Genomic DNA, 17,904 nt, shown 5'->3' with positions numbered 1-17,904 from the left:
TGACTTATTATAGGCGCGATGGAGGACGAAGGATACACACAGTGGAGCAATGCTGAAGTTTCATGTCTTTTAAGTCTTTGGGGCGAAGAGACAGTGCAGGCAAAAATGCAGGGTTGTTACAGAAATAAATCCGTGTTTGAAGACATGTCACGAGATATGGGGAGGCACGGTTTAAGCGCTTTTTTTCTCCGACGTACGAGACCAATGTTTTGCTGATTTTTTTTTTGTTGACTTTTTCAAAATATTGTGGAAAGCAAAACACTGTATAATTTTATTTGCATCTGCATCCATTGTATTTCGTGCTGTTTTACTTCATTTTCCAGGTCAGAACGTCTACGTTTGGTAGTTTCAGCAGTGTATAGTGTAAATGCAAAAATCGGATACGGGTCACTTTTAAAAGATGATGTAAGCAGGTCGTCAAAAAAATCGGATACAGTCAGAAAATCGGATTTGGGCATCAAGACCTGCAGTGTAAATGCAGCCTAAGAAAAACACAGCTCATTTAAGAACAGTTTACATAAAGGTTCTTTGGGGAACCAAAAAGGGTTCTTCTTTGGCATCACTACAAAAAAAAAAAAAAAAAAAAAAAAAAGAAAGAAAGAAAGAAACACCACCCTTCTGAAACCTTTATTTTTAAGAGTGGAATTAGTTGAGTGACATGCGGGGTCTTACCGTGGTGTAATAACAGTAAACCTCCTCGTTATTGGAGGTTTCTTTAGCATCACTGAGAGACTCTTCATGCTTCTGGAAATGGACCGAAGCGTACAGGAGCCCATCAGAGGGGTTTGTGGGTAACTGTAATTTAGAATACAGTGTGTTGTGTGGATCAGACGAGTCTGTGGGACGCGTGGCAGTGGAATTTAACACAGTTTCCTCAGTTCCCACGACTAAGCAGTGTCTGACGTCTCTGATATTCTCATAATCACATGCACCATGAAAGGCCTGAAAATAGATGAGAGAAATAAACTAGATTGAATACGAGGGTTGTGTGATTAATTTAGATATATATGCTGCATGTTTCTGAGTGAAGCATGGCACTGTGTTCATTTACACATGAGCATTTACAATAATATTTAAAAAAAAAATATTTAGTAACTTTTATATTTGTATTTAATAATAGTAATGATAACAGTTTATTATTATTATTATTATTATTATTATTATTATTATTATTATTATACATGTGTATTTATAATCACAAAATTTGACCAAATTGTGCAGCCCTACAAACAAGCATGGCAAACATTGTACTCAGGAGTGAAAGTATTAAGTTTTTGTTTTGCATTGCAAATGATCACACATTTACTGCAAATGACAGTCAACAAAATGTTCAATAAACAAGAAACTAAACACCCCTCACCTCTCCACTGCTCATCTCTGTTCTGTCTGGGGAAGGATGCTGATCTGTGGATTATAACCAGAGTACAAATGCTCACAACAAAACTTACTTAATAGTTTAAATATGCAAAAGTATACTAAAGTTGCCTTAAGAGAACATAATATGACCCGTTTAGTCAATTTGGGCCTGAGTGTGGAGTATTACAGTGTCTTCAGGTATAAGGTTGGAAAAAAAGTAAAATAATTAGTTACAGATAACTATACAGGCCCATTTTCCAATGAATCAGATGAGAACTGGCTAAACTGCTCATGTTATTTAAATTCAAAACGACAGGGGAAAAGTAAAACAGTAGCATATCACACATGGCTAATAGACCGTTAAATCATGTGTGTGATTTTGATCATCACCTCGTGTCTTGATGTATCCTAATTTGTATAATAACAGGACAGACGCTCCCATCAGAAGCAGAGTCACAAAGATGCAAGAAGTGATGATTCTGTCAGAAGCCCCTGGAGAACAGGTGGCAGTAATACAAGTTAAAAAAACCACAGTATCTGCATTAAACCACATTTTACATAAAACACACAGCACCCATATCTTAGTGTTTAGTGTGTTTTTTTTAATATATATTATGTGATATAATTTGCATCTGCGAATTTCCTAAAATCTATTTGTGGCTGCTCAGTTCTTTCACTTCTGCTTTCATAACCTGAGGAAATCACAAAGCTATTCAATCTCTAAATCTAACAGGTCAAGACAATCACTGATGCTAATCACCTTTAAATAGAAACCATCTAGTTCAGGTAAATGCAAAACTTACTTTTGTTGACTTCTAGAATGACTTTAGTGGTGACGTGAGCTCCACACCAGTATATCCCAGAATCCTCTTCTCTCAGATCAGTGATGTTCACAGTAAAGACTCCAGCAGATGCTTCATCACTGAAAGAGAATCGATCATCTATGATCGTCTCCAATGAAACTCCATCCTTCACACACATGGAGGCTTCATGTGCTTTGCAGAAGCTTTTCTGATCTTCATCCTGATGTTTGCACTGGATTGACACGTAGTCTCCTTCATACTTAGTCAAGTTCAGCTCTGGAAGTGATTACAAACACAAGAAGATCAATTCTCAGCCGGAGTTTGACAAATTCAGATGAAGAAACCTTCCTCACCCTCGTTCATGATGACCATCAGATGAGTGTGAAGATAATTGAGCTCTGTTTCTAATGTCACTGCACACCAGTATTTCCCAGCATCCTCTGCTGTCAGAGCAGTGATGCTCCCAGTGAAGACACTTGCAGTGACGTCATCTTTCAGAGTCAATCTGTCAGTCTTGGTCTCTTTCTCTTCTCCTCTCACAGTCTCACTGAGAGGATTTCTGTCTCTAGTGGAGCACTTCCCCTTACAGAGAGACTTTGGCTTTGATTTATAGATTGAATCATAAGGGCAGATGATCTCTGCAGATTCTTCTTCATGTCTCACTATTAGAGCCACTAAAAACAAACAAACACAGGCATTTAACACAAATGATTTTGAATAGACTGTTAACCAGTGGCATACAAGGTGCCTGCACTCTATTGCTAGCTGTCATGGAACAGTGGCTGTAGTAAGAGCACAACAAAGCAGTAGAAAACAAAACAGTATTATTATAACTCACAATGAAAACACAGGGAATTGCTGGAGAGAGAGAAAAAAAAAACTACATATAACAATTGACAAGATCAAACAATGAACAGACGGAACACCAGGAGCAATCAAGGGAAACCTATGTGGGGACAAATTAACAACTATAGAAAACAGGGAAATTGAACAACACAGGGAAATTGAAACCAAAAGTGAAAGTGATATGTGGTCAAGTATGGTGAACTGTGCTCTGCATTTAACCCATCCAAGTGCGTGCACACAGCAGTGAACGCACACACATATTGCTGTGGTGCCTGGGGAGCAGTTGGGGGTTCAGTCCTTGCTCAATGGTCTCACCCCATAGTCATAGTATTTAGGGTGGAAGAGAGCGCTGGTCATTCCCTCCCCCAACCAACAATCCCCACCAGACCTGAGACTCAAACCCTACAACCTTCGGTTAGTAGTATTTTGTAACGTATTTTATTAGATTACTTAATTTTTGTAACTTAATCTAAATACTTTGGAATACTCAAGGTAAAGGGCATATATTAAGTTTGATGTTTTGTTTTTATAATAACAACCTCTAAATAAAAATGGGTGGCTTGAATGCATTTAAAACAAGTATAAATACATCAATAATGCTGTGAGATTAAAGTTTTAAATATAATGTTTTGAACATAGAAATATAAGATGATTTAAGGAAAGATTAGTGTCACCCGAAGGAGGGGTTTGGAAAAATTAATCGTTGAGCATATCGTTTGTGAGTCGTTGAGTAAATAATTAAAAATAAATGCATATTATAAGACAATTAAAGAGTTTTTTGACCTTGCATGCATGTTAACCTGTTGTTGGGGACTCTCAAAACCAAAATATGAACCTTTCCTAACCCATAATAAGGGCACTTTAATGAAAGAGTCATGGAATCATTAAATTCTTTTAAAAGGACTCATTCAGGAATGACACATGATTTTATGAATGTAAATGAATCATTCTCTCAGCTGATATGTTCAAAATTCGGCTTCATTCAGGAGCCAAACATTGTTCGCAGATGGGCAACTCATGATGTGGATTTATTTTGAAGGCAGTAGTTATTTCCATTATGTGCAAATAGCAAGATGCTATTTACAGTAAGTGCAAACAGCCATAGATACTATTACAACTTTTAAGATGCCTTTTCAAGGATGTTCCTTTGAAGCCAAGAGTAATTTTGTTGCAGGTAAACAAAAATTGCATTGCAGTGTGATTTGTCCTTTTTCACATATATAAGCAAAATTTGTATTTTCAAGATGCACTTGGCTTTCTGGGTCGTCATTATCTGCACTTTGCAGGCCAGGTTGCTATTTGAACAGGCTTCACACGAGTCAGAGTCAGAGAATCATAAGTTTCCTCATTGATTCAATTTTCCACTCATTTTACATTAATATTAAATAATAATAATAATAAAAATAAATAAAAAAAACATTAAAATTCAAAGTAATCACTTTGGTAATCTAAAGTAATTTTCAAATGTAACTGTAATTTGATTACCACCCATTTAATATGTAACTATAATGAAATACAGGTATTCATATTTTGCATTTTAAGGAAGGGAGGGGGCTCTGAAGGCGGGCGTGGAGCAGGAACCGAGAGAAAGTGATGGTGGGAGAAACCAGGGTGGAGATGACAGAAGGAGGAGCCAGGGAAGAGCCTGATTTGAAGATTTGGTGGAGCCCCGGTGGAGCCAAGGGAGCATAGAAGGAGGAGCTGAAGGCACTGGCTTGTGTATTGCGGCATGCTCAGGTTCTCCATCTAGTAAATGCTCCATGCAGCGGTTGATGGTTGGCTGGGATCTGGATCAAGAGTGGGGCTGTTGATATCATCCATGGGACAGATGGTGAAAGCTTCCTCGAGGACCTTCCCTGGACAGGCGTTAAGTCTGATGAAATAAAACATGCACTGACAGCTGTCCAGGTAGTGAGTCTGATATGCTATATCTAAAAAATCCATTATGTGGGTCCTTGAGGGAGCGATCCCCTGCTCAAGCAGGAGGAGACAGACAGCAGGAAGGCCAATAGCAAAAAGGTGGCAAAAAACACTGCAACGTAAAAATCTTGTCTAGGTTCAGTCTTCTGTCACAAAACAGTGGCTCTAGTAAGTGCATGATGAAGGAGTAGAAAACAGTATAATCAACAAAGAAAACAGGGAATCGCTGGAGAAAAACAAAACCACATATAATACTGACGAGACCGAACAAGGAACAGCTAGGAAATACCTAAATAAATATTTTTATGTTTTCTAAAAGACAAAAAAAAAGTTAAAATGTTAAATGTTTCTAATGTAATGTAAGAATAATTAACAAATTAATTTGGGCATTAAAACCTGGCATATTTTTAAATCTACACCTGCTATGGTGTTTGTTTGTTTCTATGATTTTGAGTTTGTCCTAAGCTAATGAGCTACTACTCTATACCATCTACCTTTATGCCATTTATGACTCATTATTATCACATCACAACTCATTATTATCACTAACTACAGTGAAATCATCTGAATGGACTCACTCATGAGGTTGAGCTGAATTTTAGTGGTCAGGGAGATGAAAGTCAGATATGTGTCTCTGGTTTCTGCTCCACACCAGTAAACTCCAGCATCTCTCACACTCACATTACTGATGCTCACTGTAACAACTCTCTCTTCATTTCTCTCTGATGAACCACTCATTTCTGTCACTTTAGATGAGCTGATGTTCTGGCAGATGTGATTATCATCCTCTTTACAGAAATGAACTTTATGTTCCTCTGGGAACTGACAGGAGATGTTGACTTCTTCACCAAGATACACAGATTCAGTCATGCTGTTTGGATATTTTGCATCTATAAACCAAGTTTACATGTTTACATAAAAAGTCAGAATAAATACATCATACATGCAGTTAAAGTGTTATTTGTCAAATAATTTGTTTGTAGATTATGTGTAGTTCAGTGAATCTCTCAGTATAGTCAGATTCTTTCACTCCACACCTGTATGTTCCTGCATCTGCAGCTTTCAGCTCTCTAAAAAACACCATCAAGACTCCTGCTCTGGTGTCGTCATATAAAGAAACATCTCCATTCTCCATCCATTCATTCTGAACTCCTGGATTCTTCCTCTCTGAACATCCGTCTGATTCTTTACAGATGTATTTTGGTTTGGTTTTGTATTGAGGATGTTCACACTTGATCATCAGACCACCTCCTCCATAACCAGTCACTCTAGACACGCCCACTTTAGCTGTCAATCAGATGTTTTATTAATTTAAAATACACCTTATTAACTCAACCTTCATCTCACTGTGACTCTGCAAAGCCTCTATTGAAAGGGTTGATGACTATAAAAGCCAAGTTTCCATTGTCAGTCCAAAAACAGATGTGCTAGTGCGTGCCAGGGCCAGTCGCGTTTCCACTGTCACTTCCAGGGCTTGTTTGTGCCTCGTTGGTGCTTCCTCTGGGGCAACGGCCAGGGATTTTCCACCCGCCGAATACCCTGGGCCAAAGTGGGCCAAGTGGGGCTAGAGGTGTGATCATGATTTCATGAACAAAGGCTGAGTTTATCCAAGTTAGAGGTGGTCAGCACCGCTGCTCATTTCCTGTTTTCATATCGAACTAGCATCAACATTTAAGACACTTAAAACTATTTTAATGGCAAAACTCACTTTCAGACACCAGCGAGTGTCTGAATTATCTTACGATTGCGTCCCAGTGGGAATTCTGACCACCATATAAGGCAGAAATGTATTATACATGATGCTAAAGGCTGCATATGCTAACATATAGCATATGATAATAAAAACACGTTAAGCTTATGAAAATACCAGAGACCGCTTGAAGAACTTAGATAAATCATATATGATTATAATCGTGTATTTATTTGGTTTCATATTTCTTTTGTCTCCTCCATGTGTCTTTGTCTATGCCAGACTTCTGCATCAGCATATGTCATACATTTCATATACTCATTACTCATTTTCTGTCTGAGATCCCTCTGTTGCTTTGGCTGAAAAGAAAATGTGAGACGGGAGACAGAGCTCAAACATCCTCAGATTACATACATCGTGGAAAATTAATATAAATGCTAATTTTAAGACATTTGACAAAAACATAAGATGGATTATCTGTATTTTTTTCTGTTGTGTTATACTGTATGTGTATGCATTTGGACTTAAAAGTCATATTGGAGTTGTTTTGTGCATTCCTGTCATCACAAATAAACAAAGCATCTGCAACTGAACAAGAATGTGTTTTCTTTTTTTATGTGAAATAATGACAACAATCATTTTAATTTATCATGCTTACACAAATTAATAAATTACTATTTTTATCGTAAATCATTGGCATATAAAATATTGCTGCTGAAATCTTAAGTCTTTATATGAGGACCAAACGTCCATTTAGTTTTACTAAAGTTCATTTTACTATATCGTTTTTTATTAATTTTCCACTCGCTTGTAAAATGCTGGGGTTGTGTGACATTTGCTTTAGAGAGGCATGTTAAGGGTGGGTCTTACAGTCCAACAGTGGAAACCCAGCTTTAGGTGTGAAGCCATTGTTAGCCCTGGCAGGCACTGGCCTAGACAGTGGAAAATCAGCTGTTGTGATTCATGTGAATGAACTCACTGATGAGGTTGAGCTGAATTTTAGTGGTCAGGGAGATGAAAGTCAGATATGTGTCTCTGGTTTCTGCTCCACACCAGTAAACTCCAGCATCTCTCACACTCACATTAATGATGCTCACTGTAACAACTCTCTCTTCATTTCGCTCTGATGAACCACTCATTTCTGTCACTTTAGATGAGCTGATGTTCTGGCAGATGTGATTATTATCCTCTTTACAGAAATGAACTTCATGTTTCTCTGGAAGCTGACAGGAGATATTGGCTTTTTCACCAAAAGGAGCATATTCTGTCACTCTCTTTGGATATTTTGCATCTATAAACCAAGAGAAATTGCAGAAAGATCAGAACAAATACTTTAGCTATACACACAATATACAGTATTTTCTGTTCCTCACCGTGTTTGACGCTCAGTTGTAGTTCAGTGAAGCTCTCAGTATAGTCAGATTGTTTCACTCCACACCTGTATGTTCCTGCATCTGCAGCTTTCAGCTCTCTAAAAAACACCATCAAGACTCCTGCTCTGGTGTCATTATATAAAGAAACATCTCCATTCTCCATCCATTCATCCTGAACTCCTGGACTCTTCCTCTCTGAACATCCGTCTGATTCTTTACAGATGTATTTTAGTTTGGTTTTGTATTGAGGATGTTCACACTTGATCATCAGACGACCTCCTGAGTAGCTGTTCACTTTATACACATTCAATTTATCTGTCAAACACAAATATCACATCTAATGATAATCAAATCTGCCACAAACAGAATGAAAAACCTTTGATTCGATTTAGAGTTCTACTTACTACTAATATGTAGATGAACTGTGCTAATAATGGAGTAACTGTACGAATGTCTGTAGATCCAAACTCCACATAAATAAACTCCTCCATCATCTGGTGTCACAGCAGTGATTATCACAGTGAAGAGATTCTGTCTGGTATCATAAATGCTCAGTCTTTCTTTCTGATCCTGTTGGTTACTAGTGGAGATAACCTCATAAATTATGTTATTTCCTGTTTTAAATATGATCTTCCTTGCCAACCTTCGATTCCATGAATATTTACAGTTGAAAGAAGCAGTTTCTGCACTATTCACGTTCACTGTCTCTGACACTCCACAACATGAATCTGTCAATGTACAAGGTTTTAATTTGTGAACCGGAAGAACTACATAAAAATTTGAAACAATTAGAAGTTTCTCCAGTATTCACCATCACTCTCACTGACACATAAAAATTCTGTTTTATGAATATGAAGGATTTGAAATGATTAGTAGTTTTACTGAAAGACTTTGATCATAAAATGACTGACCTTCATTCACATTCAGAGTCATAGTGATGGACAACTGGCCATTAACCCAAATCCGGTATTTTCCAGCATCATGTTTTTTTAGTTCTCTGATGTAGATCATGAGGTTTCCCTTGTTTTGTGTAAACAGTGTAAATCTTCCTTCAGTTATCCATTTATCATGTTTCTTATCATTTATTATTGTTCTCCCCTCAGGTAATTTGGCCATATATTTAACAGAGTTACTGTACCAAAATTGCCCCGAATCAACAAGAACACTTCCTCCAGAATATCCAATCACATCAATATATTTTACTGCAGCTGTCAATCAGATTAATACTGTGATCAGAAAGATGAACAGAAAAAAACAGCATCATTACTGCAGTGATGAAAGAGAAAAGCTCTGACCTGAGATCAGGTAGAAAGTGAAGAAGATGAGGAGGATCTTCATTGTGACTTGAGTTCAGTCTTCTTTCTGCTGAATGATCTCTGTGTGAATCTCTCTGTCTCTACATCTGTCTGCTTTAGTTACTTCCTCTTTATTCAGATCTTTATCAGTAATGAACAGCTTTACTGGCTCCTCCCTCCATCACCACTGACTGAATATCACTTTAATCACACTGAAAGAGCGCCACCTAGTGGAGGATACAGTGTCTGAAAGTTCATACAGGTTTCATGTTCTCTTTATGAGGACAAATGACACTCAAGCAGTTCAGATTAGCATTTTTTTATATATATATATATTTTTTAATCTCCTGCTAGAGAACAACTGTGCATAGTTCACCATGCTCCATACAGTCCACAACAACAACAACAACAACAACAAAATAATAATAAAAAATCTGATTTGGATTTTTGACTATTTTATTAGCTGTAAGAAACATCAACATCTATTTATAAGGAAACAGACCATATCTGATTGTTTTTTATTATTATTTTTTGGATACTGTATGCATAAAACCACTAATAATATGGTAGATTTGTGGATTCAGCACCATGGACAGCAGCTTTCAGACAAACTTCAGCACCACTGATGACAGTTAAACATAAGTTTATCTGCTTCCTTCCCTTCCCTTTGACTTTGAGCATATCAACATCTGCATTAAAATAATGCCTCTATGTAATTATCAAATATAAGGACAAAGTTTCATTCCTCCAGATTCATTCTTTGTTTTTGAACATACTGGAGGCGAGTAAATCAGTGTCATGTATAACACAGAACACAAGCAAATAAATGTTTGTTCTATATCAATTACCACACAATACACGTGCATAAATGTAATGTAAATGTAATGTTTAGGCTAGTCATAGAAATGTAATATTACCTCATAATAATCACTAGGGAGCCAGAGGTTTCAATTAGACAGCTGGTTGTGTTTTTACTGTACACAGCAAAAAATCCAGAGTGAAATTAACTCTGCTGGGAGTACATGTGAGACCACACTCAAGAGTGTGAAAGTGTTAAAATATGAGTGTTAAATTAACACTGAATCAGAGTTAAAGTTAATTAGATAATTAAGTGATTAATTGAGTGATGATTGACCATTATTGACGAGACCTGATGTTAACAAGCAGAATCAACAAAGACAAAAATCACTATTTTAATGTCACCATTATAGTGGCCAATGTTTGCTTTAGTTGGGCTCTTGACCCTTAATATTTTAAAGTCAGATTTTGTTTGGCTGTTGTAATGGAGTTATAAAACAGACGGGCAAACAAAAAATATTTGTTTTCCTGAATCACTGAGTTAAACTTTCATTGTTGATTGTTGCGGCAGAATGATTCTTCAGCATAGGATTACCAGCATTTTAAATACAATCTGTGGAATTTCTTAAAAGTTGTTTGTTCAAAAATCTTTTAAAAGAGTCTTTCATTTAGACATGCAAACATCAAGAATCAACCTGTGAACCTCAACGATGGTGACAATCAAAAAAGCATGTTGCAGGAGACTTGTGTTGCAGTGCATTCTGGGTGCCACCTATCAAAATTCATCCATGGCTCCCATGATGCACTGTGGCATGAATAAATTATTACCTGAATTGTCTTAGTAATTTCCTTTATGTTTTAGGCTTTAAATAAGTTTGATGATTCAGGTCAAATAATTATTATGTAAAAACATAACTAATATCACATAATCACGTTTTTATTTTTGCTCGTCTCTCTATTACAACAGAGTTATAACAGCCAAACCAGATCTAATTTTAAAAACGTAAGGGTCAAGAGGCCAACTAAAGCAAACACTGACCACTATAATGGTGACCTAAAATTTTTAGATTTTTGTCTTTGTTGATTCTGCTTGTTAACATCAGGTCTCGTCAATAATGGTCAATCATCACTCAGTTAATCACTTAATTATCTCATTAACTTTAACTCTGCTTCAGTGTTAATTTAACACTCCTATTTTAACACTTTCACACTCTTGAGTGTGGTCTCACATGTACTCCCAGCAGAGTTGATTTCACTCTGGATTTTTTTGCTGTGTATGCTACAAAACTATAATAAATGCAATGGAGAACAGGTACATCACAAACACTAACAACTAGAGAAATTCAACAGAGGTCGCCTGCACAGCTTACAAGAACAAAAATACAAATATGAATAGATGATACTGTAAATTTGCGTTTACAGTCAGACCCAGTTTTCTCACATTATTCTTTCACAGACTATTAGATCTTTATTGTCTATCCTTAAAATACACTATCCTTAAATTTCACAGAATAATAGTGTTCATCCAGTTTCATATATTCTGAATATGTAAAAAATCTAGTCTGATATATTGTTTAAAATTTGTCATTTTGATATCTTAGCACATGTTTAATATAATGAGGTATATAATGTATAATTAGTAAAGTCCATAATTTATTTTAGTCGTATGTTGTTTGAGTTTGTTAAGATATTGTGAGACTCTCAAGCCTCAGCGCGACTGTTGATAAGCTCCAGAAAGATCGTCCATAAATTTCGTGATGTGTCATTGCAAGTCTTTTGAAGACATAATATAGGTTTTAGTGAGGAACAGATTCAAGATTCAAGATTCAAGATTTTTATTGGTCACATACAGGATTATATAGAGCATATATAACAAGCAGTGAAATGTGAGTCAGGTCCGCTCCATGGACAGTGCAATTATTAAAGAATACAACACAGATGAAAACAATAAAATAAAAGTAATGTTACTGATTACTCACTGAAATCTTGTTCTCGCTGATCTGTCTGTTCATTCATAGGACGATTTACCCGTGAACTTTGTTCACATTCAAACAGACAAGCTTCGCTCAGCGCCATATAAGGACAAAAAGGAGGAGTCCAAACTGCGCTTATTGGCCCTCGCGTGTGTGCGTCTTTCCATATTTGAATATTATAATCTAAATAATAACTGAAAGCGTTATGTGCCATAATGGATCACAGTAGGACACAAAAACGACTGTTTTATACCCGTTTCAAAACACTGATGTATTATTTTGTGTCTTCTGAGTACAAGGTTAATGAACAACAACATGAGAAATTCCAGTGAGACTGAGGTTGGTTGTACTTGTTAGCAAAAACAATTTTGAGCTTCCATCTAATAAATATTTCAGATAACTACAGTAAAACCATTTGGAGAAAGAACTGAGGCAGATATGTTTTTTTTTTCTTCTTTTTCTTTTTCATATGTTACACACATCATATACTGTACATACAGCATCTTTATTATGGAGTTGAAAATTTGTTAAGGGTGTGTACTGAAAAACTATTTCCTATTTTTATCACACATGCAGGGGGCTGAAGGTCTTTGGTTTAAAGGCAAAAAGAAAACCACAAGCTGAAGAGCTGCACGTTAATGATGTTTATCACACTGACCACATTAATAAAGAACCCTGCAAAGACAAAGCACTGAAACTTTTACAAGCAAGTCACTTTACCTGGAGAAAAAAAAAAAGAAAAAGAAAAAAAAAAATGGGTTAAAGAAAAATTTTCTGAAATTACACACCTTGATCAAAAGGATCAAACTTATGTTTTCTTTTTCACTTGTTCTTGTAAACATTCAGACTTGAGTGTACAGACTCATCATTTCACTGTTTCTCATGTTTGCTGTCTGATGATGACACTGTAAAAAATTATTCACTTTATTTACTCAATAAAATTGTTTAAAATTTAATATCCAATATTATTAATTCAATTTAACACATTAGAATTAATTAGAAATAATCAAATTAGATGCTTACAAGCAACCATTCAAAATGAGTAGAAGAACATGAAAAAATTAAGTAAAATTTACACAAAAATATTGTTTTCATTGAAAACACAAACAAACAAACAAAAACACTATGCTAAAGAATACTATGTTATACATGCCAGGCCAGTAGTTGGCGATCACGAAACACCCAGTGAAAACATTATATGCATGCACATGATGTCAACTTTTTTACAAATTCACATTTTTTTTGCTTACATAGATATGATACAGGCATCATGTTCAGAAGTTTGTGTCTTCAGGCCCCCAAAACAGAGTTATTGAAGACACCTAAAGTTCACAAACAGAATCACTGAAGGAGAAAAGGGTACATTTATAGGGTTACCATTATAGTGGTCAGGGTTTGTTTTAGTTGGGCTCTTGACCCTTGACTCTTTAATATAACATTTTGCATAGCTGTTATAACTGAATTATAACAGCTAGACATCCTAAGCGTAAAGATGTTCAGGTGGTGTTGGTTATGGTTTTACATAATCATTGTTTGGCTTGAGTGTTATAAATAGAGCCAGTTCTCTGAGTTAAGTTAACATTCAATATAGCAGCCCCTGTAATTCAACAACAGAAGATCCAAAATTTTCTGTAAAACCCAGAGTTTAAGAATTCTGATTAAGAAAAAATTTGTAGTGGGAGAGGGAAACCTTATTTTAGGCACACAGTGACATCAAGAACCAGCGTATGAATCTCAAGAATGGTGACAAACAGCATATTCAGATTAACAGATGAACTGTAAGCATCACAAAACAAGCTACTAAAAATTGCATAAAAAAGTAAAAATAAGATGAAAATATTAAGAATAAATCTAAGGCAATTCATCTCATAATTTATTAATGCCACAAAGCATGATGGGAGCCATAAATGAGTTTTGATTGGTGGCACCCAGAATGCAGTGCAACATGATTTTTGATAGTCACCATTGTTGAGGTTCTCAGCCTGATTCTTGATGTCTGTGTGCCTAAATGAAATAAATTTTCTTTTTTTTAAATGTTTTGATCAGAAATGCTTCTTAGAATTTGTCTGATTATGCTGAAAATACCAGACCTTATACTGTACAACCAAAGGACACCTGTTGTTGATAAGACACAACCAACTCAGAAATCCAGATCAAATGATGTCAAAACAAACAACACCACCTGATCTTATTCTTTATTGGTTTGTCTAACTGCTGTAACACAATTACAGCAACCATAAAATTTGTTTATAAGTTTAAGGGTCAAGAGCCCAACTAAAGCAAACACTGACCACCGTAATGGTAACCAAACTGTAGATTATTCTCCATCAGTGATTCTGTTTGTTAACATCAGGTGTCTTCAATGACTCTGTTTTGGGGGCTTGAAAACATAAGCTTTTGAACACGATGCCTGTATCATCTCCATGAAAGCAACAAAAACATGAATGTGTGAATTACATTTTTTGTGCTGTGTTTCTTAATCGCCAACTACTGGCCTGGTATGCATAACATAGTATTCATTAGGATAGTGTTTTTGTTTTTGTCTTTGTGAAAAGAGTTCTGAACTATTTATTAAAATATCTGATGAGCTTCTAGGAGTCAGTTGTTCATAAAGTAGTTAACACAGGGTGCACTGCATGTGTGTGTTCTGTGAGGAAAACTTAATACAAACTTAATCATTTTCTTACCCCTATTTCATTTGTCTATTTATCTCATCATATTGATGCACAGTTGCTGAAATACAGTAGCATTCATATTTTATACATCAGAATAAACACATTCCACATGCTGCCACAATGTGTGAGTGATTGTCCATGAGTTGATATCTGTATATTTCTGACACAAAGGCAATGGAGAAATGCTAATCTTATCTTTTCTGACATTTAAATTAACTTAAGTGATGACGTGATCTCCACACCATCCCAGAATCCTCTTCTCTCAGATCAGTGATGTTCACAGTAAAGACTCCAGCAGATGCTTCATCACTGAAAGAGAATCGATCATCTATGATCGTCTCCAATGAAACTCCATCCTCCACACACATGGAGGCTTCATGTGCTTTGCAGAAGCTTTTCTGATCTTCATCCTGATGTTTGCACTGGATTGACACGTCGTCTCCTTCATACTTAATAAAGTTCAGCTCTGGAAGTGATTACAAACACAAGAAGATCAATTCACAGCTGGAGTTTGACATATTCAGATGAAGAAACCTTCCTCACCCTCGTTCATGATGACCATCAGATGAGTGTGAAGATAATTGAGCTCTGTTTCTAATGTCACTGCACACCAGTATTTCCCAGCATCCTCTGCTGTCAGAGCAGTGATGCTCCTAGTGAAGACACTTGCAGTGACGTCATCTTTCAGAGTCAATCTGTCAGTCTTGGTCTCTTTCTCTCTTCTCTCACAGTCTCACTGAGAGGATTTCTGTCTCTAGTGGAGCACTTCCCCTTACAGAGAGACTTTGGCTTTGATTTATAGATTGAATCATAAGGACAGAAGATCTCAGCAGATTCTCCTTCACGTCTCACTACTGGAGCCACTGAAAACAAACAAAACACTATAATTGAACACAAATGATTCTGAACAGACAGTATTTATTACAGTGATTTAATATGAATGGTTTTGATTATGATTTTTTGATGAGTTTTAGTGGTCAGGGAGATGAAAGTCAGATCTGTGTCTCTGGTTTCTGCTCCACACCAGTAAACTCCAGCATCTCTCACACTCACATTACTGATGCTCACTGTAACAACATTCATTTCTTCATTTCTCTCTGATGAACCACTCATTTCTGTCACTTTAGATGAGCTGATGTTCTGGCAGATGTGATTATTATCCTCTTTACAGAAATGAACTTTATGTTTCTCTGGAAGCTGACAGGGGATGTGAACTTCTTCACCAAGATACACAGATTCAGTCACCATCTGTAGATATTTTGCATCTATAAATGACAAAAAGTACATAAAAATCAGAACAAATGATTTACTCATACAAGATTCAGTATTTCCTGTTCCTCACCGTGTTTGACGCTCAGCTGTAGTTCAGTGAAGCTCTCAGTATAGTCAGATTCTTTCACTCCACACCTGTATGTTCCTGCATCTGCAGCTTTCAGCTCTCTAAAAAACACCATCAAGACTCCTGCTCTGGTGTCGTCATATAAAGAAACATCTCCATTCTCCATCCATTCATCCTGAACTCCTGGACTCTTCCTCTCTGAACATCCGTCTGATTCTTTACAGATGTATTTTGGTTTGGTTTTGTATTGAGGATGTTCACACTTGATCATCAGACCACCTCCTGAGTAACTGCTCACTTTATACACATTCAGTTTATCTGTCACCACAAAAATATAATTAAATCTGTTTCAAACTCAGATTTATTTATTTATTTATTTGCCAGATTTGATTAAGTGTGTTCTACTTACTACTAATATGTAGATGAACAGTAGTAATAATGTAGTAACTGAACGAGTGTCTGTTGATCCAAACTCCACATAAATAAACTCCTCCATCATCTGGTCTCACAGCAGAAATCCTCACAGTGATGTTTCTATGTTTGTCATCAGAGATACTGAATCTTCCTTCCTTATTCCATCTGCGGTAAATAATCTCAATGGAGTCTTTTTCTTCTTTGAATATGATTTTGGGATTATTAATATAATTTTGTGAATATTCACAGCTGAAAGTCTCAGTTGTTCCAATGTTCACCATCACTCTCTTTGACACTTTACAACATGAATCTGTGATATTTTACAAAGACAAAAAAAAAAAAAAAACTTAGAAATTGCTAGATTTATTAAACAAAGACTTTGATCGTAAAGTGACTAACCTTTTTATACATTCAGAGTCATATATATACGCTGATTGTGAAGAACATCAATTGCGTATCTTCCAGCATCATGTTGATTTAAATCCCTGATAAAGATCATGAGGTTTCCCTCATTGTTTCGAAACAGCGTGAATCTACCTTCATTAATCCATTTATCATGTTTCTTATAATTTATTATTGTTCTCCACTCCGGTAATTTAGCCATAAATTTAACAAAGTCGCTGTACCAAAGTTTTCCAGAATCAACAAGAACACTTCCTCCAGAATATCCAGTCACATCAATGTCTTTTTCTGCAGCTGTCAATCAGATTAATACTGTGATCAGAAATATATAATGAAAAAGTTATTCATTTATTTTTTTAATTTAATAAAAAAAGCAAACTTTCTTATATTCTAGATTAATTGCACACAAACTGAAATATTTCAAGAGTTTTTTGTTTTAATTCTGATGTTTACGACTTACAGCTTAGGAAAATTTAAAATTCAGTATCTCAGAAAATTAGAATATTTTCTCAAAGATCAATCAAAAAAGATTTACAAAACAGAAATGTTTAAGATCTCCAAAGCAGGTTTAATTATGCACTCAATACTTGGTTGGGGCTCCTTTTGCAGGAATTACTGCTTCAGTGCAGCGTGGCGTGAAGGTGATCAGTCTGTGGCACTGCTGAGGCGTTATTGAAGCCCAGGTTGCTTTGATAGCGGCCTTCAGCATCTCTGTATTGTTTGTCAGATGTTACTTATCTTCCTCTTCACAATACCCCATAGATTCTCTGTGAGGTTCAGATCAGGTGAGTTGGCTGGCCAGTCAAGCACAGTAATATCATGGTCAGCAAACCACTTGGAAGTGGTTTTGGCACTGTGGGTAGGTGTTAAATTCCTGCTGTGAAATTAAATCAGCATCTCTATAAAGCTTGTCAGCAGATGGAAGCATAAAGTGCTCCAAAATCTTCTGGTAGACGGCTGCATTGACTTTGGACTTGATAAAACACAATGGAGCAACACCATCAGACGTCACGCACCCTA

The 17,904-nt window shown here is 36.1% G+C and overlaps 2 protein-coding genes across 2 annotated transcripts; both read right to left on the bottom strand.

Moving 5' to 3' along the window:
- Positions 1 to 400: 400 nt before the first annotated feature.
- Positions 401 to 16,590, bottom strand: LOC109074663 (polymeric immunoglobulin receptor-like). Its single transcript, XM_042716063.1, has 8 exons — positions 16,478 to 16,590; positions 16,072 to 16,386; positions 5,504 to 5,815; positions 2,513 to 2,833; positions 2,160 to 2,435; positions 1,747 to 1,848; positions 1,361 to 1,404; positions 401 to 942 (listed from the first exon to the last, which is right to left on the bottom strand). The coding sequence occupies exons 2-8, from the start codon at positions 16,337 to 16,339 to the stop codon at positions 646 to 648; spliced, it is 1,620 nt and encodes a 539-aa protein (XP_042571997.1). The 5' UTR covers positions 16,340 to 16,386; positions 16,478 to 16,590; the 3' UTR covers positions 401 to 645.
- LOC109109641 (polymeric immunoglobulin receptor-like) lies at positions 7,419 to 9,638 on the bottom strand. Its single transcript, XM_042717222.1, has 5 exons — positions 9,284 to 9,638; positions 8,900 to 9,196; positions 8,393 to 8,716; positions 7,989 to 8,303; positions 7,419 to 7,906 (listed from the first exon to the last, which is right to left on the bottom strand). The coding sequence occupies exons 1-5, from the start codon at positions 9,324 to 9,326 to the stop codon at positions 7,563 to 7,565; spliced, it is 1,323 nt and encodes a 440-aa protein (XP_042573156.1). The 5' UTR covers positions 9,327 to 9,638; the 3' UTR covers positions 7,419 to 7,562.
- Positions 16,591 to 17,904: the final 1,314 nt, after the last annotated feature.

This window comes from Cyprinus carpio, chromosome B1 (genome assembly GCF_018340385.1).
Source record: "Cyprinus carpio isolate SPL01 chromosome B1, ASM1834038v1, whole genome shotgun sequence".
In the NCBI taxonomy this organism is placed as follows: domain Eukaryota; kingdom Metazoa; phylum Chordata; class Actinopteri; order Cypriniformes; family Cyprinidae; genus Cyprinus; species Cyprinus carpio.
This window is presented reverse-complemented; position numbering and strand designations above follow the sequence as displayed.

Bases quoted from the DNA above. Each gene is read 5' to 3' on its own strand.
- LOC109074663 (XM_042716063.1), bottom strand. From the start codon at position 16,339: ATGATCAAGTGTGAACATCCTCAATACAAAACCAAACCAAAATACATC. The intron at 5,816-16,071 runs GTGAGGAACAGG...CTTGGTTTATAG, and splicing joins ACAGCTGAGCGTCAAACACG to ATGCAAAATATCCAAACAGC. The intron at 2,436-2,512 runs GTGAGGAAGGTT...AATCACTTCCAG, and splicing joins GATGGTCATCATGAACGAGG to AGCTGAACTTGACTAAGTAT.
- LOC109109641 (XM_042717222.1), bottom strand. From the start codon at position 9,326: ATGAAGATCCTCCTCATCTTCTTCACTTTCTACCTGATCTCAG. The intron at 9,197-9,283 runs GTCAGAGCTTTT...TCTGATTGACAG, and splicing joins CACTTTCTACCTGATCTCAG to CTGCAGTAAAATATATTGAT. The intron at 8,717-8,899 runs GTCAGTCATTTT...GTACATTGACAG, and splicing joins GACTCTGAATGTGAATGAAG to ATTCATGTTGTGGAGTGTCA.